Source organism: Numida meleagris, chromosome 1 (genome assembly GCF_002078875.1).
Source record: "Numida meleagris isolate 19003 breed g44 Domestic line chromosome 1, NumMel1.0, whole genome shotgun sequence".
In the NCBI taxonomy this organism is placed as follows: Eukaryota; Metazoa; Chordata; class Aves; order Galliformes; family Numididae; genus Numida; species Numida meleagris.
Genome location: NC_034409.1, coordinates 127,016,814 through 127,042,094, shown reverse-complemented (window position 1 = coordinate 127,042,094; position 25,281 = coordinate 127,016,814). Strand labels below are relative to the sequence as shown.

The 25,281-nt window shown below is 38.8% G+C and overlaps 1 protein-coding gene across 1 annotated transcript; it reads right to left on the bottom strand.

Moving 5' to 3' along the window:
* Nucleotides 1-24,628, bottom strand: LOC110405931 (interleukin-5 receptor subunit alpha-like). Its single transcript, XM_021411779.1, has 11 exons — nt 24,530-24,628; nt 19,629-19,815; nt 19,146-19,300; nt 18,864-19,011; nt 18,191-18,299; nt 17,867-18,054; nt 13,735-13,871; nt 9,657-9,798; nt 5,711-5,798; nt 3,858-3,948; nt 1-1,834 (listed from the first exon to the last, which is right to left on the bottom strand). The coding sequence occupies exons 2-11, from the start codon at nt 19,729-19,731 to the stop codon at nt 1,718-1,720; spliced, it is 1,278 nt and encodes a 425-aa protein (XP_021267454.1). The 5' UTR covers nt 19,732-19,815; nt 24,530-24,628; the 3' UTR covers nt 1-1,717.

Here is a 25,281-nt window from a genome sequence, read left to right as displayed (position 1 = left end):
AACTCTCTCAGCTTGTCCTTGTAGTGGTGTTCCATCCTTTGGATCATTTCTGTGGCCCTTCTCTGGACGTGCTCTAACAGGTCCACATTTCTCCTGTATGGAAGACTCCATATATGAACACAGTACTCCAGGTGAGGCCTCACCAGCACAGAGCAGAGGGGCAGGATCACCTCCCTTGACCTGCTGGCCATGCTTCTTTTGTTGCAGCCCAGGATATGGTTGCCATATTGCTGGTTCATGTCCAGCTTGCCATCCACCAGTACCCCCAAGCAGGGCTGTGCTCCATCCTTACATCTCCCAGACTGTACTGACAGCAGGGGTTGCCACGATGCAGGTGCAAGACTTTGCACTGGAATTTATTGAACCTTATGAAGTGCATCTGGGACCACTGCTCAAGCCTGTCTAGGTTTCTGGGTGGCATCCCATCCCTCAGGAGTGTAGACTTCTCCACACAGCTTGGTGTCATCTGTAAACTTGCTGAGGGTGCACTTGATCCCATTATCAGTATTGTCAATAAAGGTACTAAAGAGCATTGGTCCCAGTACTGACCCCCAAGAGACACCACTTGTCACAAATCTCCATTCATACATTGAGCCATTGACCACTGCTCTCTGAGTATGGTCTTGCAACCAGTTTCTTGTCCATCAACAGTCCAAATCCATATATTTCCAGTCTGGCGAGAAGGATGGTATGGCGGACCATGTTCAAGGCCTTACTAAAGTCCAGATAGATGACATCAGTGGCTTTTTCCTTGTCCACCGATGCAGATACATCTACGTAGAAGGTAACTAGTTTAGCCAGGCAGGACTTGCCCTTGGGGAAGCCATGCTGGTTGTCCTCATCTCACCTCCCTCTCTTCCACATGCCTTAGCATAGGTTCCAACAGGATCTGTTCCATGATCTTCCCTGTCACAGAGATGAGGCTAACAGGTCAGTAGTTCACTGGGTCATCTCTTCTACCCTGTGCATGAATTTGCATGAGCTTGTGCGGATTGCTATTTCATAGAAATAGAGAGGAAGATTTCTTCGCAAAGATAGGGAAAATTAAATAGCAGTAGTTGTTCAGTTCAGAGCTGTACCTTCTCTCAGTTTTTTAAACAATTACAATAGGTTAAAAACATTTCTTTTTTACCTTGTTTAAGGTTTTCTCCCTTTGCTAAATGCAAAAGGATAGGTCTATCACATTAAAAGACTATGTCTTCATGCATAACTCTTTCTAGTTAATATCTACTTACACAATGTATGATATTTTTTGAAGCTCTAGAGAATCATTGTGAGCTTCTGCTGCAGTTCCCAGAAATGTTTCTTTCTTCCATCACTTCTTATTTCTTCAATCAGATATTGAATAGGAAGTATGGTATTTGTATAAAAAGCCAGTCTACGAAGGTGTTGATCTATTGGACATTATTTGGAAGCTAATGCAGCACAAACTCTAGTTCCATCTTGACCTGGGTGGATTCAATTATTCAATCATATTGTCTGACCTGAAATGCTTTTACTGGGCTGAAGATCAGTAGCAGTTAGAGACAAACTGCAATATACTATGCCTTCTTGATTCTCATTTTAAGAGTTGCACAATGTCAGAACTCAAAATATTTCAAAGTATTTGGATCAGACAAACTCCAGTATCAGCCTTTCTTGGATCACAGGGAATCCAGTTAACAGAAAGTTAGCTCTTACATGCAGATAAAAAAATAAAGAAAAAAGCATAACACTCCTACAGGTCTTCAGATTCTTTCAAATGTCTATGTCGCTGAATGTCCTCATCTCCATTATCTTCTGATATTATCAGAATGATCTCTGAGTGCATCTCCAACTGCATTGAATTTTGCTTCTGTTTGAAAAAAAACATTGCATTATGTACATCTACATCCAATGGTATTACAAATTCTGTCTGAATTTTATTAAAAGCCTGCTATCTCTTTGATGTATCTGGGATTAGTACTGATTTCTTCCTCCATAATGATAACTGCAATACAGAGATCACGTTAGTTACTCTCTCCCTCTAAAAGGTGCTCATAAGCACATTCACTTCATTGTTCTGAACCCTGTGTTTTGTCTTGTTGCCTTGCAGGATATTGACCTAGAGTTTATGTCAAAGTAATAATCTAGCTTTCAAAGGTTATATTTATGTGCTGGATAAAACAGATTATTTCAGCACCATTCTTCCCAATCTTCTTAACTCTTATAGTATGTCCAAAGCCTAAATCTCTGCTATTTCAGGTGTCAGCAGTATTAGAGATACTAATCTATTCTATATGTTTTATTCAGTTTCCCTTTCCTCGAAGTGCCATCAACAGTCATCTGAGTCACTTGTAGTAATCATCTAGACAATAATTACAGTTACACTGAGGTTTTCCTGTCAAAGGTATGTGTGTTCTTTTGTAATAGGGAACAGAACCGTCTTCTTCCTCTGTTAGTGAGATTTAAATATATTTTTAGTTGTCATTGATTGCTGCAATTTTTGATTTATATAGTGAATAAAAATGGACACCTGAATAGTAGTGAATGCAGTTCTGGGTTGCTGGGAGATACAAAGTATATGATTGATAATAATTTTGTTTTTACGTTCCAGTAGTATATATTCAAAAGCCACAAGGGTAATAATCAGTTAGTTACTGGTGAAAAGGGTGCCAAAGGATTTTTGTATAGAAGAGCAAATATGGCACCTTTCGGTCAAATTCAGTGAGATATTTTTGGCCAGAAGTGTCATAGAAATGACCAAATCTTGAGAACAGAAGATAACTGCAGTACAGTTCTGGAGCTCTCTAGGGATCTTCTTTTCTGAGAAGATGACTATAAAGTAAGAGGAGCACAGAACATTCCTGGGAGCAAGCCCAAGGCTCATAGAATGAACTCCAGGTGAAAGTTCAAAACACATGCCAGCAATTTCATCATTTTGTGATATCAGTATGTAGCATATACACACCAGTTTCTCCATAAATCCTCATAACATTTATAGTCCAAATTATGTCTCCCCAAAAAACACTGATTGGGCACATCTTCATCATTCCATCATGTGCTGTAGGAGAACCAGGTAAGAGAAAATCTTGCTGTGTCTTCTGAAGTGCAGTTCATTGTGTAGCTTCACTGGAGGACCCATATCTCCTTCACTGAAGGATCTAGACTACTGCCTGACCAGAGCATTTTTTCCTCCAGTTCACACAATCAAATGCAGCAATAAGAACCATTGAATATGTTAGCCATGGAGCTCTATTAAGTAAAGTCACACAAATATTGGAAATATTCATTTTCTGTTTTGCTCAGTCAATTGAAGAGTTGTAACTTGCTAGTAGCTAAGTCAGAATCTGAATTTCCTGTCACATATCATATTTTCCAAAATAAAATTTCTGTAAATGATTTTATCTTGCAGCAGGTGCACTGTTGTGGCAGCTTACATTTCATGTGTTACTGAGCTTCCTCTTATTTGCTCTAAGCATGTGCACGCTTACTACATAATAGCCAGTGACCTGCAATTCTCCACAAAGAACTTCCCTTTCATAACTTTCCCACATGCTTATACCTGTAAGACCATAGAACAGATTATTCTGGAGGGAGTCATTATTGGTCCTTAAAAGAGTGGTCCATTGAGTGTGAAAATGCTGTAATGTTTTCTCTCTGAGACACACTTAAAGTAATAATCTCTTGAGGATTATCTCTATGCTCTCTAAGAAAATCATTGTCCCCTAATCTCCACAAAACACTCTGTTGTCTTTTGGCTTCACTACAAACACTCTGCGTACCCTTTTCCCAGTTCTTCTTAAAACTGATCCACTGTTTCAAATGCAATGTTATGCCGCTCTGATTGCAGGTAATATTATGCATATCGTTGTAGTGAGAGAAAAAAGACACTCTACCTGGTGGTGAGTCTCATCTGTAGCTAACCAAGTTGCAACTTTATCTGTAGGACCCGGAAAGGGCATGGCTATAGCTTCCAGGAGTCTATACCTACAAGAGAGCGATACAGACACACAACTCTAGAATATCTGCAGGAACAAATTATTCAATAATACTTTGCAATAGATTCATCTGAAACAGACATCAGCAAACAATTTAACTGAGTAAGAAACTTAAATATAGGGAGGAAATAACCACTCAAATGGAGCACAGTCTATGGTCTGAGTGAAAGATGCTGTGTGAATGCAACAAACACAACTAAATTTAGGTGGCCAGGAGCTGCCTAATAGCCTCCAGTGATACTGAGCTCTTTCCTCTGACAAGAAAGGCATTTTTGACACTTTAGTGGAGATGGTCTATGTAGGTGCCAAAAAAATAACGAGTTAGGTGTTTGCATTAGACAGACATCTTCCATTTCTAAAGCTATTCTACCCTTTTTTGTTTCATTACAGACATTTCGCTCAACATTTTCCCATCTCTTCTTCCACCTCACCAGTTTTAACTTGCTAGAGTTTTTAAAGGATTGTATGGATATGCACATGCCTTTGAATTCCAACAAAAACAAGAGCCTGTGGCATGCTACCATGCTTATAGTTGGAAAAATACTCCTGTTTTTGTAAGTAAAAGTACTACCTATGAAATGTGATAATCAAAGGAAGAAACATAGAGGACAGGGGCAGGCATAGTGTCAGAAACGTCTTTTAATTCCTTTACTGAAGTCTAGCACAATTCAAGTTGAGTGAGACTGAGATCTACATAGAACCTTGAAAACATTTTGCATTATCACAGAGGGTTATATGTTGGTTTTCAGAACTATGTAAATTTACCAGAGAAGAAATCAACCAGCTGAACTAATCTCTTGAAACCAGAGGCATTCCTTATTATTTGACCAGAACATTGTTTTATGTTTAGATGCAGGTGGCTTTTAATTGCTTTCCTTGTGCCAGGGGAAGCATTTTATACTGTATTTTAACAGTTTCATATCCAGAGTTCCTTGAGTTCGTGTTTGCCAAAAGAAAACAATGTGTATGGTAACTTCTTTTATCCTAACTGGGACTTCTATTTAGTTTTCAATTAATTAATTAATTCATTCATTTCTAACACTGCTTCCATTTCATATCTCACCTTCCAAATACTAAGGCATCTTGAGTTATCAGCTTATCCTGATTTATTCTTTTTCCAGTTCAAGAAAGCCTTCTCTGCTATGTCAATAGGAAAGATAAGTAGCTGAACAGAAGAGTAATGGTGTGGAGTCATTTGGCTGCATTAATTTGTGGTGGGTGTAGGCACACTAATGGTACAGCAAAGCAAATTCCTTCTGTCAGCCTGACTTTCATTTTTTTTACTTATTTCTTGTAAGCTGTCTGACTTAGAGGAAAAGAATGCTCTAGGCAATACCCATGAATTATGAAATGAAGTTGGGCAACACGGGAAATGCAATTCATCTTTGGTGTGATTAGTGTTGGTAGCTCTGAATGCAGAATCCACAAAACCATGGGGCAAAGTCACACTGAGAGGCAGCAGTCAAGCTAGTGGCAGAGATACAGCTGAGAGCATCTTATGAGACTGGAGCTCCAGGGACAGTGATAGGATCTGTGAGGTGCTCAGTAACTGTGTCTTACATCTAGCACACCTCTGACAAAGCAATGGTTATTACACAATTAATTGCTTTTTGTAAATAATAATTCAATGGAAAAGATTGGTATTTGACTTTAATCCATTGTATGGTTTGTTGATCCTCACAGCCATCTTTCTTCTTTCCTGACCTCTCTTACACCACAAATTTATACTATCTTTCCGAGACATGTATTACCTTCTACACGCACATATCAGCAAACTTCCAAGGAAAATCACAAGGCAGAACAATGTGAGGCTTAGCAGCACGCTGTCCACAGTTTTTTCTTAAAAAGAAGAAATGATAATGTTAATGATATGGGAAAGGGTAGTTCATAAATTGATGAATTATATATTAATGACTCATAAATATTTCACAATTCCTGAGCTGCTACAGATTTAAAGAATCTTTTCACCAAGCTTTTTAGGGGAAACTGGGGCTTCTGGCTTCAGCACTGTTCTTTCTTTCTCCTTTTCGCTCTCAGTCTTGCTGCTACCTTGATCCCACACTTTCGCCATCTTCCTCTGCACCAATGGATTCCATTAGCTCCTTTCCCTGGATTTTTGCTCTCCCATGCTGGGCATGGCCTGTCCTTTCACTATCCTGTCAGCCTGCATATCAGGCTCTTCTGTCTGTCTGTTGCTGACGCTCCTGCTGCTGCCCAAGCTGCTTCTGGATTCCTGCTGTTGCCACCTCTCATCTCCACACACCACCAGCCCTCTGCTGCTGCCTGCTCACCCTTTCACAGCTGTAACTGGTTTAAGGCAAAATGAAAAAGAAATCTTTTTGTAGAAAAGAAATCTCTTTGAATCAAGAAGCAACATATTTTTTTCATTAGACTTATCTGAAGAAATGCAAGCAAACATTCTGAAATACATACTCATACTGTTCAGAAAATATTACTGTTTTGTACCTCGTATTCCTTCCTCCAAAATAACTCAGTCAAAAATGTATTTTTTATCAAATTGTGTTTTTGTTTAATACCTGGTTTCAGGACCATGGCTTTGAACTGAGTACTTTGAAGAAAAACAGGCAGGAACAGCTCTTAAAATGTTTGTAGTCCTGGTGAGAATGGTTTTATGGCTAATCTAGATAAAATTCAAAGAACAAAATGGTTTGAACCCATTTTTAGTTTAAAGAAAAATATGAAATTCTACAAAATTAATATGAAAACAAAAAAAGCGCTCAGACCTCTGAGCAGAAAAACCTATATGTTCTACTAAAATACAACGCTATTCTCCATTCACTTTAAGCTGAAAAGGAAGTTTTTCTCTTGTCTTTCAGGTTGAGTGCTCAGAAAATATGTTCTGAATAATTTCTGGACCATGCAGTATAAATTCTTCATTTTGAGGTGATTGTTCTGTATCCTTCTGCTGGTAATCCTGTATCACGTATACGCTCAAGACAAGAGGAAGCAGCGGTCTTTAAGTCAGCCAAACCACAAAGAGGTTTTGTCCTCTTGCTTTCTTACCTCGTGTGTTTCAGAAAGGTGGAAGAAAAAAAGCACGTGTTTTTTAGTTAGGTTATTTTATGCTTTGGGGCTTTGTTTTGTTTTGGGTTGGGTTTTTTTGTTTTTGTTTGTTTGCTTGTTTCAGATGCAAATGCTTAAACTCAGTCACATACAACAGTAAATTGAACCAAAACAATTGGCTTGGTCTGCAAAATTCAGAACACCTCTGAATTGCTATTAACTTCAAAGTGATCTATGAATGCTCAGAAGCTCCAAAAATTAGACCAATTATTTCAAGTTTCTATATATGAATAAAGCTGATCAAACATTTCTCTTTTAGCGGAAAGTTTATATACTGAACAGTTCAGTTTAAATTGTCTTATTTTTCAAGGGCATATGCTAATTCTGGTGGAAAATGAATATGGTTCCCATGAGAAAATTAACAAATTCTTTTCATGTCAAAGGAACATTTCAGAACAAATATTTTAGTTATGTTTTGAATTATGTTATTTCATTTTGATGTATCAGCTTTTTTAAATGGAGAATGAAATGCCTCTGAAAAATGCATTCTTAAAGAAATGTATTTTTTTAGATGAAACACTGGAATGTCACGTGAAATCAGGAAAAAAAAAAAAAAAAAAAGCAGAGCAGTCCATGTTGCTTCAAGACTTTCAGCAAAAAAAACTGACACATTCTAAAATAAAAATACCGAATGGATGTTTTTTTTTCCTTTCAATTTACTCCACAGAATGTCTCAATCTTTTAAAATCACTGTGTCTATAAAATTAGGTATGGGGCTTCCATGAAATTACCATGAATTATACTACTAATGATAGTCTTTAAAAAAAGTCTAGGCAGTATTATAATGCATTTCATAACATCCACTTATTATATATTTTCCCAGTTAAAAACAGCCAAAATCATTTCAGCTGAATACAAAATAAAACAGACAGAAAACCCTCTCTAAGCATCAAAGGAGTTGTTTAAAGAGGTTGCCTGAGCTTGTGATCCCTCAGTGTAACATACTCCATAGAGTCATATTACAAAAGCCACTGATCCTCTCCAAATACCGGAAGGAAGAAGGGAAATTGCTGTATTACATGAACTTGTGCAGAGTTACATGCTCCAGAGGTAAATCAACTTGCTGCACCAAACACATGGACATATGACATATTATATGCAATGGCAGTCCTGTCTACCACGATCTTTTCTGAAGTAGAGAAAACAAGTTGTGATTGTTAACCCCAACAACAGCTGTTGAGGAAGTTGGGAAAGCAGTGGTGTTGAAAACAGTTGAAGGACATTTGCAGCTGCTGAAAGCAAGGTTTTGTAAGGTGGAATTAGGATGAGTGAATGCCCAAATCCATTTCCTTCGTCTGATGAGGGGCTGGCTGGGAATGGGTAAATCTAAATCTTCGACTAGGAAAAGCCCTTCAAATTTCCCCTCCCTCCATTGTCTACACATCAGTACAAATGCACCCAGCCTGACATAAGGCACCAGGCAGACCTCTCTGCTGGCCACGCTACTGATAAAGAAAGGCTCATTTTCTCTTCAACAAGAAGAAATAAGAATTTCTGATGGACAATTCAAGTCTCTGATGGGCGGAAGTTTGTCCTCTCCTTCACCACAGTGAGCAGATGGAGCTCTCCAAGCATTTCGGAAGTGAAGTGCTTCTGAAATGAAGTGAGAGAATCTAGACCAACAGAGATGGTAGCTGTGAGGTGCCAACAGAACAGTGGGATGTGGTGAGGCATCTGACAAAGCAGGCAGACAATATTCTATAAACTCTATAACTGAATTTACATTCAATCCATTGCCAAAATAGCTTGTATTTCCTGTCTCTTCAGATAAGCATGTACCTGAATCTTAACAGATCAAAAAGGCATATTCCAAAATACATAGTCTGTTGCATTAAATATTTATATTTTATTATTTTATTAACAATAATATTGAACATTTTTACATGTCATTGTTCAGGGACAAGTCTATGCACCACTTTCTCTACCTAAATATTGAGCGTTATCCATCCCACTCTGCTACTTCCCTTTTACCCAACCTGAAATCATGAAGCTACTGCATGTGGAGGCATTCTTCTAATCATGGAAAGCACCAGCTTCCCTTGTTAGAATACAAATGTTAAAATCTAGTCATAGGAGTTGAAGGAAGAAACATGGTTTTTGTTTAATTTGTACTAAAGCAAACGGTGGGAGTCAGAGCACATGTACTTGACTTAGAGCTTAACCACTTCTTATCTCTGTCATATGAGAAATTATTCACTTGATATAGTAATAGAAATGTTAGATTTAGTTCCTAAGGACTGTGATTTAATGAATATTATGACATTCATGAGTTTCTTGTCTTACCAACTCCAGCTGAAATCATTTGTAAAAATGTCCATTGCAGAAAAGGCAGGGAGGTGTTGTGCGCCATTTTTGCCTTCTAAAGGCTGTCACAAATCACCTTAAGAGAACAGCCCTGTGCTAAACTGAGGAGCAAGGAAATACAACCCATTAAATCGAGGACGCTGTTTCCTCACAGCACATAGAGCTGTAAGACCTGGTGGATGGCATGGATCTCTGTGTACTGCTACAGTACAGTGGTGCGGCAAAGAGGAGAACAGAAAGTAAATATGTTGAGTGATACTAATGTATATAGTGATAAGAGTTACAAATGGTAAATATGTGATAACTTACCATCACAAATAATCACCGGTTCACTCCAGTCACTCCAAATCTTGTTTGTTATGCAAACCTCTTTCTTGGCCCTCACTTGTGCTGAACATTTTTTTGCTGGCCTAAGTGGATACTCATATTTCTCTTCAGTGACATTTACAATCTATTAAGATAATTGTAGGGGGTTATTTGTGTGATTTCATATTGCAGTCAAAACAGATACAAGTCTAGGGATGTCAAATACTATTATTTATATCTCAAATCTAGTAGAAAAAGATTTTCAGAAAAAATGTTTATATTCAGACACAATCTGTCTTTTTGATAGCATGTATTAAAACTCAGAAAATCAAGAAGAGGCTGAAAGTGATAAGACGGAATGATGTATCAGCTTTGGTCAAATGGTAAGAATCTGAAAGCACTGAATCCCCTTTCATTTTTTTCTCATGCCAAGTGTATGGTGAATACAATAATGATGAAACCATAAGTTCCAAGGCTTGTGTGGGTAATGTGTTGCCTTTGGTTTTCTGGCAGAAAAAAAATGCAGTTTTCAGCTGTCTAATGTTGAGGATTGTCCATTACTTTAGTGACTATCTTTAAACATCTTTAATTGTGTAAAATGAAAGTATGTCACTTCAAAAGATAAAAAATAAATACACAAGATGCATTCATACAGACAGTTCAGACCATCTACAAAAACCTGCAAAAACAGGAGCCAAACTTAAGACCTAGAAGAGTGAATTAGTCACAATCTACATCTTACATATGACACACCTGCCATACGCAGTTGAACAACTTTTGACCTTTACGCAATAGCATGGAATTACTCACTCAGTTTGTGGCTCACTGTAGTCCACAGACCTTTTTGCTTCTGCATTTCTGCCTACGCCTTAATTCCTCATTTTTGCATATTTGACCTATGCTTCCTAATAATAGGATTTTCCTTATTGCTGACTTGTTGATTTCAGATTTAATCATTTCTAATACAAATCTTTTTTTTGGTACTACTTGCTAACCCTTCCTAGCTTTCAGACATTAATAGACTTCACTTAAAGCTTTATCTGTTTGTATTACAGTATTATTATCTGTACACAAAAGTATTCATGAAGTCATCTCCTTTGGTATTCAGAATAAATAAATCTAGACTTGCATGTTTTAATCATTATCCTCTTAAGCATCCATCAACAAATATCTATAACTCTGCTTGTGGATACCCTAATAACAATTAACACAGAACCTCAGTCATGCTCCATTCTCCTCCCACCTGTTCCTCCCGTAACATTGCTGTTTTTTTTTTTCCCTTACCTTTGTCTCCTCATTTTGTACTCCTTGGATACATAACTACTCTTTTAATAATTACTAGCTTTGATGCTGATTGTCCTCAAACTTATCTTAAGCCCCCCTCACTTAGCAAGAGCCCTCACATCTTTTTTGAATTGATAGTTGACTTTTCCCCATCTCCCCCAACCATCCCATCTGAGAAAAAATCACTTCTATGCCTCAAAGATTTCCTTTCCTACATATATATCCTGCAGCTGTGTACAAAACAAAGGAGCAGCTGTGTAAGAGAAGAAAAACAGAAGAGGTTTACTCCATGTCAGTAAAGATGCTGGGCAGTTTAAGCCTTTGGATGTATCCATCACAGATTTTGAAGTGTTAGACTTATGACTGGTTAAGAAGATACCTATATGCAGAGGTGGCCTGGAAGGGAACTACCTGTCTTCTGGAAAAAAAAAAAAAAAAAAAAAAGGAGGACTGAGGAGCCTTGGCATACCCACATAAGCTCTTTTTCCAAGTGCTGCAATGGGGGAATATGAGAACAGCTGATGCGACCCTGCACAGAGAAGGGGCGTTGAAACTCGATGGTCATTATGGTCCTTTTGAACCCAGGCCTTTCTATGATTCTATGTTAGCAAAGATATGGGTGTTTCAGGAAAAACAGCTTAAAAGAGAGCTTGAAGAAAAACACTGAAGTTTCAGAAAACTCACATTCAAATACACACCTGAACTTCTCAGTATCATATGTTCAGGTAAGTGCTTGGCTTTCTACTCTTTGGGAGTGTAAATAAGAAGCTGTGTGAAAACAATTCAACTCTAACTACTTGGTAATTTTAAACTGCCAGCTGGTACTGCTGTCATACTTCCACCATGCTGCGTAAGCTAAGCTACAACACTGTTCTATTTTTTACTGTTAAAACTAAAAGAAGATGCTGATACACTATGAGAGATTATTAATTATATATAATATATGCAAATAACAGGAATAATTATTTTAGTTCTGTATGTAGAAATAACAATATTGACATGTAAATTGTGAGCACAATCCTGCAAGGATTCACATGTATTTCACATGAATTATTCACTGAATAAGACATGAATTAAGTATGAGAGAAAATCTTTGCAAGGCTGAAGCCTGATTACAAATTTCAGGAACAAATTTATATTGCAATCTAAATTAGCAAATATATTTTAGTTTTGAGGAGTACATTGAGAGCTGACATAGTTCTATTTCTATGGCAGAAAATCACATGCTTTAATCAATACTGTCTTTCTACAGTTAATTAATTTCCTGCTAAAATGCAGGGTTATGCAGCTACATTTCAAATCAAGCCTTTTTTAAGTTTCTGTCTGGAAAAGAGAATGCTTTAATATATCTACAAGCATTTTTCTAACAAGATGCTTTTACATGTTATTTCAAAATTCACGTGGGACGTCAAGAAGGAAGAGATGCTATCTAGGCAAAAATAGATTCAAAATGCTCTGTGCACAATAGAATTATATTTACATTCAGCTCAAAAAAAAAAAAAAAGTGTAATTTCAAAGAGTCACAGGATGGCTGAGGCTGGCAGGGCCCTCTGGGTCCCTCTCTGCTCCAGCAGGGCCACCCAGAGGAGGGTGCCCAGGGCCATGTCCAGGCGGCTGCTGGCAATCCCCAAGGAGGAGACCCCACAGCCTCTGGGCAGCCTGTGCCACTGCTCCGTCACCCGCACAGCACAGGAGTGCTCCTGGCGTTCAGAGGGAGCTCCTGTGCTCCAGTTTGTGCCCATGGCCTCCTGTCCTGGCACTGGGCTCCACTGAGAAGAGCCTCGCTGTGTCCTTTTTGCATCCTCCCTTCAGGTATTTATACACACTGATGAGACTTCCCTGAGCCTCCTCATCTCCAGGATGAAAAGTTACACCTCTCTCAGTTGTTTCCTCATAAGAAAGGTGCTCCAATCCATCCCTAATCACCATCTTTAATTCAAGTAAATGTTTTTCTCTTTTTACTTCTAATGACTTTTGGTTTTAATCAGTACATACTTTAGATTTAAAAATTTTTACTTGTTTCACTAGAATCATCTCAGCAAATATTTAACAAAAGAAATACATTCTCTAGTTGGAATAACTCTTCATCAAACAAATACTACAGGTATAATAACATCTTAAAATCTTTAACTTCATCAGAAAAACTCTCAAAATAGCTGAGCATATTTATACAAGGAAAAGGGTAAATAAATCTATATTATTTCTGTAGAAAAGAAGATAACTTCAATTCCAGATCAAACACAGTAAGCTGGAATCTGCCCAATACATATTGGCCAGCATCTTTCTGGCAAAACGTATGGTATCTTTACAGTGCAACAGTCACAATCCAGTTTTTTCTTAAGGAAAAAAAAATTAAACATTAAAGTCCTATCTTTGGACAGAAAAAATGCAGAAGAATGAACTTTAACACTTTTTAATAACATTATCCTGGTTGAAAATTACCTCTCTGAAAGACAGGTTCCTACCATTACTTCGGTTTCTCAGTATTCACAAGTTAGCATCTTTTATCAATAATAAAAAGTCACAAATCTAAGTGATGTCAATGTAACAGTCAAATTAATGAAAAAGACAACAAACAAAAAAGCCCACTTGAATGCAAACATAAATCTGAAAAACTCATAAAATATGTTGTTTTTCTCTTTTTGTTGAGAAAGACAAAAAATTTTGGATTATTTATGAAAGACCTTGGGATTTCTTCAAAGTTTGTTTGAATTTTAATTCCTTTAAACACAAGGGATGCCTATTTTTGTATAAATTATGCTATGTGCAATAAGTGTATTGCCAAAAATATGATTACCTTACTGTTTGTTATTTTCACTTGATACTTAAAGCAGTTTTTTTCTCTTGAACCAATGGTAGGCGGGGGTTTCCAGTGAATTTTAATACTTCTGTTTTCAAGGGAAACAGAGACGTTGATCGGTGGGTTCAGTTTCTCTGAAAATAAGTACAGAAAGGTTTCTGCACTTTGTGTTGTTTCTCATATTTATGTGCATCAGCCCTTGAAACAGACAATTGACTATTCTGGAGTTACCACTTTCAAAGAAAACACTCAGTGAATGAGACATTTTCTTTAAAAGTGTCACCCACTGAATGACATTCATTTCTGCCTCAAAATAAAGGGAAAGATTTTTTCTTCTCAGTATTTCCACTGTGTTTTGTGGGATACCCCAAGTTCGTCTGTGAGCCCAGTGATATAATTTTGAAAAGAATGGAGTTTCAGCTCTCACTGATGGGATACTGAAGGGGTGGCAACTACTGGCAGATCTTATTCACGTTCTGTTACATTTGTTACACGTGCTTATAACATCTATTTCTTCTTGCAAATGAGCAGAAGAAAACTTGCTATAGAGGAATGTTTTTCTTTTGGAGTAATGCAAGCTTAGAAGATGAAAAAGGGACATGGACCTCTTGGAATGTGTCCAGAGGAGGACCACAAAAATGATCCAAGGGATGGAACATTTCCCTTATGAGGACAGGCTGAGGGAGCTGGGGCTGTTCAGCTTGGACAAGAGAAGGCTCCAGGCAGACCTGAGAGCGGCCTTTCAGTACCTGAAGGGGAGCTATGAGAAAGAAGGGGACAGACTCTTTATCAGGCTGTGTTGTGACAGGACAAGGGGAAATGATGTCTAACTAAAAGAGGAGAGAATTATACTGGATATAAGGAAGAAGTTTTTACAGTGAGGATGGTGAGGCACTGGCACAGGTTGCCCAGAGAGGTGGTGGAAGCCTCATCCCTGGGGACATCCAAGATTAGGCTGGACAGGGCTCTGGGCACCCTGATCGACCTGTAGGTGTGTCCCTGTTCAATGCAGTGGATTTGGACTAGGTGACCTTTAAGAGTCCCTTCCTACTCAAACAGTTCCAACACCATCACCACTGAGTCCCTGTCACGAAGTGCAAGGTGTGCAGCGGTCACGTGTTTTTGTTTTTTTTTTTTCAGGGAGGGAAGGTGAACTGGCTTGGAAGCAAGGGACATTTTTGTTCCGAGAGTTTTAGCATTTGGTGTAGATAAGCAAGTCCACAACGACTTTCTAGCATGGAGTTCAGTGGGGCACTGATCTGGGTACAGGTGTTTGGAGAGTACTCAGGCAGCAGGAGCCCTCCCGAGCTGATGTTGCTTTGCCACAAACGGAGGAACCACAGTTGCAGTTCTCTAATCAGCCCTGGCAGCAGAGGCGTGTTCACCACAAAGCTGAGGGGCTGGACTGGCTGCATGGCTGCAGTGTGGTGCTGAGTGTTTTCCTGCAGCTGTAGCTACATGGCCCTGTCTTGCTCTACAGGAAAGTATGTCGTGCTGAGATTCCCTTTTTAGCTTTTATTTTGCCTTTCTCGTCTTGAGGAGTCTCATCTTTGAGCAATGAGCCCTTGGCAGGCTCCACAAAGTCAGCAAAAGCATCTGTCCCAACCTCAGGCTCGTAAAGTTATTTTATTCTGCCTACCCCCAAACCTGACCCTATTGGCAGTGACCAGAGCTCACCCTATGGGTTCAGGTGCACCACAACCCATGAAAGGTGAGGAAGGTAAGCAACATCTTAGAATCATAGAATCATAGAATTAGCTAGGTTGGAAAAGACCTATAAGATCCAACCATCCACCTACCACCAATAACCCCACTAAACCATGTCTCTCAACGCTATATCTAAATGTTTCTTGAACACCTCCAGGGACGGTGACTCAACCACCTCCCTGGGCAGCCCATTCCAGTGCCTGACCACTCTTTCAGAAAAGTAGTATTTCCTAATGTCCAGCCTAAATCTCCCCTGGCGCAACTTGAGGCCATTCCCCCTCATCCTGTCACTAGTTAGAAGAGAGAAGAGGCTGACCCCCAGCTCACTACAACCTCCCTTCAGGTAGTTATAGAGAGCGATAAGGTCTCCCCTGAGCCTCCTCTTCTCCAGACTGAACAATCCCAGCTCCCTCAGCCACACCTCATAAGGCCTGTGCTCCAGACCCCTCACCAGCTTCATCGCTCTCCTCTGAACACTCTCCAGGGCCTCCATGTCTTTCTTGCAGTGGGGGGCCCAAAACTGGACACAGTACTCGAGGTGCGGCCTCACCAGTGCTGAATACAGAGGGACAATGACTTCCCTACTCCTACTGGCAACACTATTTCTGATACAAGCCAGGATGCCACTGGCCTTCTTGGCCACCTGGGCACACTGCTGGCTCATGCTCAGCCGAGCGTCGACCAATACCCCCAAGTCCATTTTCTCCACACAACCATCCAGCCACTCTGCCCCAAGCCTGTAGCGTTGCCTGGGGTTGTTGTGGCCAAAGTGCAGGACCCGGCACTTGGTCTTGTTGAACCTCATCCCATTGGCTTCAGCCCAGAGATCCAGCCTGTCCAGATCTCTCTGTAGGGCCTTGCTCCCCCCAGGCAGATCGACACTTCCTGCCAGCTTGGTGTCGTCTGCAAACTTACTGAGGGTGCTCTCAATGCCCTCATCCAGGTCAGAGGCTGAACACATCCCTTGTGGTAAAGTGGTAAAGACATATTTTTCACCTCTGAGACATTATTCCTAGAGGAATAATCACCCTGTTGTGAGCATACTGAGGGTTGGAGAAGATGATCTTAGTGCTCTTTTCCAACCTTAAACATTATACGATTCAGTCATGTAGACAGCTAGGACCAAATTGCTCTCAGCTGCCCTGCAAGCTGCGGGTAAGTTTGCTGCATGCCATGAAACTTTTGCAATGTATTTTAGGAGTAAGATGGGTTCCTGCATGGCACTGGGGCAAGAGGGGAAGCTGCTGTGGTTGGCATTTGGCTGTGTCAGTGGCTTAATGGAAAGAGCAGGAAGGGCAGGGAGGAAATTCTCGTGGCGTGGTCTTAGTGAAGAGGAGGTGGTGACAGCTGTGAACAGGAGGGAAGAGAGAGCAAGGAAGCATGTGAAGCTGCAAGCAGATGCACCATGGCAGCTCTCTGCTGGAAGGCCTGGCATGAGATGGGATTCAGCAGCCAGCTGGACAGTGAGCTCCTCCAGATTAGCTATGGAACACCTAGTACAGTGTTCCTGCAGATTAGTTCTACCACCCTCAATTTTTTTTTTTTTCAGAAAAAAATTTTTCTTGAAGATATTTTATTTTGCTAAAACAGAACACCTTGCTTTTAACTGCTTCTGCCTGCAGTGTAAATACTCAGGTAAAGCCAATAATTCTAATGTATGAAAACACAGTAAATCAAATCTAGCTCAGAAGAGATTTTGATAAATTTGACTGAGTTTTTGCTTTCACTGGAGTTATCCTCATTCCTGTGTTACAAGTCTGGAATATGATCAATACATTCATAATTTAAAATGTATTGGAGTCTGCAATCTGTGCTAAAGCTCAGGAGAATTTCTTACTAATGAGATTAATTCAAACATCACAGACAAGTAAGGAAAAATAAACGTATCCGATCATTTGACTGTCAGTAGTTAAAAATCACTATCAACGTGTTTTTAACTAAAAATGGCTTCATAAATAAATAGAGATGTTATTAATGTTTCAGAACACTCATATTCTCAAATACAGTTATTTATGATATGTTATTTATGATAGATGTATGTTTATACTCTGCTTTAACTTGTTTTCTTCAGGACAGTAAGAGAAAAAAATGATACCAGAGAGAAAAACTGGAGGAAAGAATAGTATCATGCTTTTACATGGAATGAAATCTTTAAAACATTTTCTCACAATATCCTATTATTTTCTAAAGGGCAATTATAGATAAACAATGATATTACTTCAAAGAATAAAACTAAATGCCTTTAAGTCACAATCTCTTTTTTTTAATCTTGGTGTAAAGTTCCCAGGGATATAAATGTATAGCAAGTTGGAAATAATATTCTGACTTTGTCACACTTCTCACTTTTGTTTCCTTGCTTCCAGATCAGTGAAATAACCAATAAATAAGTTTTTTATAATAGGCAGTAATAGTCAATACTTACCTATTTTCTGAGGTGTAAAACCTTTATAATAAGACATTCTTCTTGAATTATTTCTTAGATCTATTACAGATATGTTTAAAATTATTTTCTTTAGTGGTTGGAAAGATATTTCTTTCATGTGGCATCCAATATTTTTATTCCTTGCATTTTTAATATATTGCTGGCATTCAAAATGTTTTTCAGTGTGTCTGTTGGAAGGAAATACGACTCTTTCAGGTCAAGGCATAATAGATTTTAGACAAGGTTTAATGGATTTAGTATTTAAAAACAAACAAACAAACAATAGTTTCATACTAATTTACTAATTTTGCACAATATCCTTACCTGTATGAAAAATAATACTGGACATCTGCAGGATCTTCTGCTTTAATATGCCAGGTGCAATTGAGAAAAGAAATATTATATATGATGCATGAAAGATTTTGAATATATACTGCAACAAAGAAAGGGGAAAAAAAGAAAGTGTGATTTTTATGTTACATAGCTTGTCTAGGAACACAATGGATGCCTTTAAAACAGGTCTTGTATGCTTATTTCTAGAGGGATGGGTAAGTACTGGGTGAGAACAAATGGACTTTTGAGGCAATGATAATTGAGAAGCACTTCTGATGCTACAATCAAAAGCCTTACTAACAGTTAAAGAGAAAAAAATGTCTGGAATACTAGCTGAAGAACTCTACTGTTCTAAGATTTCCTGAAACCAGATAATACAAAATCTTCAACACAGAGTTAGGGAAGATGGAGATTTGGAATATTGTTCTGACATCTCACTCAGCTGAGCTGAATCTGAGCATGTCTTAAATAATTAGCAATATTCCAAGATGCTGTATGGCATTCTCAACAGTGAATACAAAAAAAAAAAAAAAAGGCATAAGATAATTAGAAACTATATGTCTCCCAGTGTTGTAATAGGCGGTGAGTGTGTTTTCACTCCCAGTAAGACAGAACATTACAGTGAATGCTGATATGTCTTAATTACATGCAGGAAATAGCTGACCTGGAGGGGACCTGTATGTACATTCTGTCCAGCCGCTCTCCTTAATTAGGTCTTCTGTTTCTTTCATAAAAACTTGTGTTTTAACTTTAGCTTTAAAACCAGTATGTAGCTCAAGACGTATTCTTTTTTTCTTTTCCTGTAGTCTTTCCTAAAAAGAGGAAGAAGGAATTACATGAAGACAGACAGTAGTAATGACTGGAAGGCAAATTATGCAAATTTGTCTAACAAATGAACTAATGTATGATTTCACTTTAAACTACATGTAACCATTGAACAGCTTACTTTCCTTTCCTGAGATGTATCAAAGAATGTGTAACTCAGAATATACTTCACACTGTACTTCTCTGTCTCTTCTTTTGTCAGGTTGTTGTTCCAGTACAGAATAACTTGTGACTCTCTCTTGATAACCTGTAGATCATTATGTAGCCGAAGTTCATCTGCAATTATAATAACATTACAGAGAGGAAAAGTGATCCCCCACCATATACACAGAGGATTTGTTTCCCAGTAAGGCTTGCACACTCATCAGCACATCCTGGGAGCTCTGTTCTCATGTAGAGTAGGTGGTCACATTCAAAAATATGAGTGACTTTAATAGTGAGATTCATGTTTACCCATCTACATCTCCTGAAATGTTAAGTGATTCACTTTTACCTGCCTTGGAAAATTTTCCTATTGGCTGTAGAAAGAGACTTGACAAGAAGTTCTGATCAGACAACTGGGATGGCTAGCATGGGATGAAACATTACTTAATTTTTTACTTACCCACTACATCTGGTTGTCTTCTTGCCAAACCAGTGGAAAACAATGTCTTATGTTGGAAAAAGCTTAGCATCAGCACAACATGAACATATGTAATATGTGTCATATTAAGTGCTTAGGGTCACAGAATTGTAGAAACTGGGAATTTCCAAGTTTGGCTCACTTAGAACGTGATGTTTTCATTTTGCACCTGTGAAATAATATGAAACAGTCACTTAACCACTGAAGTTATGTCAGAAGTCTAGGAAGTAACATGAAATGACACGTGGTTAATGAGTCTCACTGGTCAGTGCCTTCTATTACCAGGATGTTTGTATTTAAACCTGTACTTTGTGTGCCAAAGGGGATGTGTGTCATACTGAGCTGGTTTTGAATGGGGGTATTGCATTGATTGTATGGTAAGACCTCAGAAACTGCAATACTGATTGTGCCCGATAGCAGACAGTTTGAGTGGGAATCACCTGACATAACTTTGGATAGATACAAAACCAGCAGCTCTATTTGTGTGAGTGACCTAGCCTCTAACAGCAGCAGGCCAACTGTCACTTCTGAGGTGTAATTCACATTATCTGTTCTAAGTGTATGTTTTAGGATAATATGAACTGTAACTATCTGAGGAGAGGAGAAATTAACCATGGCATTCGTAAAAGTGAGTATCAGGAAGATTGTACCACATTTGCTAACTCTGGGATACAATAAGCAAACCGATTGTGCACTGGTTAAAGTTGGTTTTAGAAAGATATATAAATTGCTCAGACAGCTAAATATTTTTTCAAAGGCACATCTCTTGATGTAAGATGACTTCTCAGACAGTTCTCCACAGAATTAATAAGTCTCTGTGTTCTGGATCTTTCATTCACCAACTAACTCATCTATCTTGACTTTGAATTTTTTCAGTACTAAAACCATACACACTCATACTCTACATATTTCATCTGGGAAACAAGAAAAGGACCCTTGGAGCCACTGTCTATCACAATATTCTTGATAAATTGACTAACAAGAGACACAGGCTGTGTAGAGGAAAATGTGTGAATGTTTAGCACACCCCAAAGAAGTTTACATGTTTACACAATGAAGTTGCCTGGAAATGCATACATATACATATACACATACACATGCACATATGGGTACATTTATAATACTATTTTGGTACGCTGCAGTAAACAAGAGGTACTTTAATGAATTGTATAGTTCTCAGGTTCTCAGTTTTGTTTACATCCAATCCCATGATAAAGCAATCAAAAGTAGTCCTGGGAACATGTATATACTTTACTTAAATCAGTAGAAAGAGAAAAACAGGGTGAAAAACTCTGAAAAGTTAAATATGAAATATTTGTAGCTGTTAGTACCATGACATTTGTGGAAAATGTAAGTGAAAAGACTTAAAATAGGAAAAGGAACAAAATAAATCTTCAAGAAGGAAATGTTGTCAGTGTTAGGAACTAAAATAGAAACAATCTGTGAGGCAATATAACTGACTGAATTCAGAGGGAGAGAGGAAACAGTGGTAGAGAAGGAAGGTTTCTAAGTCTTGAATGGTTTTATTAAAACACAACCACCAGTTTGAGTAAAAAAAAAAAAGGTCATTTCCGGAAAAAGCACTGATGTTTCCCAGAGGCAACTTGCTCCTAGGAGTACCTTCTGTACAGCACTGAAGGCATTGAAAGCAATCCTCTACTCAAAGCACAGTGAACTCCAGTGATCTTCTGCCATGGGAGGGGTCATGGCGGACAATAACAGCAGGCTGAGAACAGGGCGAAGTAAACTTGTGGAGAGCAGGTCTGTGGAAAGGCACTAAAAAGTTGGATAGGAAGATATGCTATAACATCTCTAATTCAGCAACTGTGGGTGCAGGAGTTGGCCAAAGTTGTAGATTATTATGTCAAAGTGGTACCTCCTATTGCCATTGCTGCAGACCAATAGCAGATGTGCTGCTGAGATGACCCCACAGGTCATGTCTTATGTTTATACACAACCAAAGTATCATAGAATGGCTTAGGTTGGAGTGGACCTAAAAGATCATCAAGCTCCGACCCCCTGCCATGGACAGGGTTGCCAACCACCAGATGAAGCTGTGCAGGACCTCAACCAACTTAGCCTTGAATGCCTCCAGAGATGTGGCATCCACAACCTCTCTGAGCAGCCTGTTCCAGTCCCTCACCACTCTCTGAGCAAAAAATTTCTTCCTAACATCTAACTTAAATTTCCCCTCTCTTAGTTTAAAACCATTCCTCCTTGTTTTGTCACTATCAGACTGTGTAAAAAGTCAGTCCCCCTGACTTGTAAGCTATCTTCATGTACTGGAAGGCCACAATGAGGTCTCTCGGGAGCCTTCTCCAGGCTAAACAAGCCCAGTTCCCTCAGCCTTTCTTCATAAAAGAGGTGCTCCAGCCCTTTGATCATCTCTTCATGGCCCTCCTCTGGAACCTGCTTCAACAGCTCCACATCCTTCCTGTACTGGCGGCCCCCAGGCCTGGACGCAGTACTCCCAGATGGGGCCTTATAAGGGCAGAATAGAGGGGTACAATCACCTCCCTCACCCTGCTGGCCTCTCTTCTTTTGATGCAGCCCAGGATACTGTTTGTCTTCCAGGATGCAAGCACACACTACTGTCTCATGTCCAGCTTTTTGTCCACCAAGACTCCCAGGTCTTTCTCCACAGGGCTGCTCTCAATGAGTTCTTCCCCCAGTCTGTACTCATATCTGTGACTGCCTCAACCCAAGTGCAACACCTTGCAGTTGGCCTTATTAAACCTCATTAGGTTCTTGTGTGCCCACTTTATAAGCGTGTACAGGTCCCTCTGGACAGCATCCCTTCCTTCTATTGTGTCAACTGCACCACTCAGTTTGGTGTCGTCAGAAAACTTGCTGAGGCTGCACTCAATCCCACTGTCTATGTTGTTGATAAAGATGTTGAAGAGCACTGGTCCAAAGATGAACCCCTAGAGGACACCGCTCATGACTGGCCTCCACCTGAACATAGTGCCATTGACCACAACCTTCTGGCTGTGACCATCTAACCAATTCTTTATCTACCTAATAGTCCAGCCTTCAAATTCATGTGTCTCCAATTTAGAGATATGGACGTGGTGCAAGACCATGTCAAAGGCCTTGCACAAGTCCAGGTAGATGACATCAGTTGCCTTTCCTTTGTCCACTGATACCGTTACTCCATCATAGAAGGACAGCAGATTGATCTGGCACAATCTACCCTTGGTGAAGCCATACTAGCTGTCTTGGATCACCTCCACATATCACATGTGCCTTAATATCTCTTCGAGGAGAATTGGCTCCATAATCTTCCTGGGCACAGAAGTGAGGCTCTCAGGCCTGTAGTTCCCTTTCTCCCTTATTTTAATATGGGATTGATATTTCCTTTTCTCCAGTCACCAGGAACTTCACCTGACAGCCACGATTTTTCAAATATGATGAAGAGTAGCTTGGCAACCATATCAGCCAGTTCCTTCATGACCCTGTGATTCATGTTGCCTGGCCCCATAGGCTTGTACACATTAATTCTCATGAAATAGTCTATGGATAGGTCCCCAGAATACAGTAAAGGGAAGACACTACAGGTGATCAGTAGGGAATGAAAAACCACCCATACGTAAAAGGTTTTTAGATCCACTACTTGTCAAAGCAAGCATATTTTCATTAATGTCCATACAGATGAGCAGGGTCACAGAACATATATTCTCAAACGAGCAGAGAGAACAGTGTCCTTACAGTGTTGCTTTAATTACAAACTGCTTTATGTTGGCATATGGTGCCAAAATTCAGTCTATGGGATGCAAAATAAAATTCACAGCTTGACTTTTTTGTTTTTAAAGGCTCACTCTGGTGAAATAGATTCTAGTCAAATATAATTACAGACAGTTCAGCTACTTTAATAGGATAGAAGCTATGTGAATAATGTCGATTATATAAAAAATAACAAAAATCAAGAAAATCAGATTGTTTTCCAAACAATAACCTGTCAAAAAATCCCACAACAAACCTCTTCTATTATGAAAGTATTCATAATATTTTTTTAAAGTACTATTCTTAAAATTAGCATCTTTTGTTGTTGTTGTCTTTTGCTTATCTCCTTGTTTTTATTGTTTAGTTCTAGCTATAACCAATGCCAGATGGTTGCTGCCCAGCAATGTCTTTGTTCTTCAGTAGTGAGTTGCTGGAGTAATGTACAGGGGAAGTAACGCATGGCAATCTGCCTGCCATGCACCAGAACAGCTGCAGAGACTGTACGGAATGTACAAAACACACCTGGTGAATCTGAGAAGTAGACAGTTAGAACAAGAAAATGAAAGTAGCAAAACCCGTCTGAGCAAAACTTAGACCAGCTACTATGGATGTGTGGAAAAATAACTGTTTAATTTTAAATGTTCAAGAGAATTGAGAATTTCCTGAAGTAAAGAGGTTTCCTGAAGTAAAGATGCACTGGCCATGCATCTGAAGAAAGAAATTTTTGAAACATTTGTGGGTCTGATTGGTTGACTGTTTCTAAATACAAAAGATAACATCTAAGGAAGAACTTCTTTATATATTTTCTTTTATAAAAATTGTTAAATCATCAAAAAAGGCATTTTCAGGTGTTCCTGAAAAGTACACTGTGCATAATTTAGAGGACAAATTCAATCATTAAGAAATAAAATTTTCGTTTTTAAGCTCAAATGCAAATTAAAAAGCGTCATGAGAACTGGTTGAATCATGAAGAAATATCTAAAACTTATACATAATTTAAGGCTACAGATTCATATTTTCTGGAGTACCCATATGTGATAGTACACAATGTTGGTACTGACTAAGGATTAATGAAATAAAAAATACAGGTTAAATAAATACATTTTAAATGCATATAGTTAAAATAGCAGACTATTCACATTTGTTTTTTCAAACCTTACCTTCTTTTTAGTGCATGTTAATTGCATGCAGCATCATTTGGGCTGAGAAGCTGTAGGGATAAGCACGGAAGAATGCCTCAAACACTCTAGCGTGAAATGATTCAGGAGACTTCCCTTTTTCTCAAGATACCATCTCAGGAAAGCCCACTGCTGCTGTCACTTCCTCCTATGGGAGGAAAACACACCATGAACATCAGCTGGAGAATTAGTCAAATTCTTCAGAGCATCTTGAAAGAGACACACCTTAATGACTAACCCAGTGGACATCATATTACTACCTTTTCTCTTTTCATACAGAGAAGAAAGATTTCCAAACATTTTACATATTGCAATGAGTTTTTGTCTTTCAAGAAGAAGTCATATTTCAGAATAAAGTAAACTATGTAGTGCAAGTGATGGCTATGAAATTAAAATCTGAGAAAGATCATACCATCCTAGCCACTGTTCTCCTGGTTTTCTGGTGATTAATATACATGCTTCATGGTGCAACAAATCAAAATAAATTAATTACTTAATAACAACTACAGTGACAGGATACTAGGCATAAAAAATCTCATGGAGGAAAAAGAACAGAACTCCTACCCTTTGAACAGGCATTGTTATCCATTTTACTCCCAGAAGCTTTTCCCAACTTAGCATCTAATTCATGGATTTATTATTAACATATCATTCTATTCATACAAGCTGATATTTTGTATTACAGCTTTCCACCTGGAGCTGAATTTGATGGGAGAATTACGGATAATTCGTTC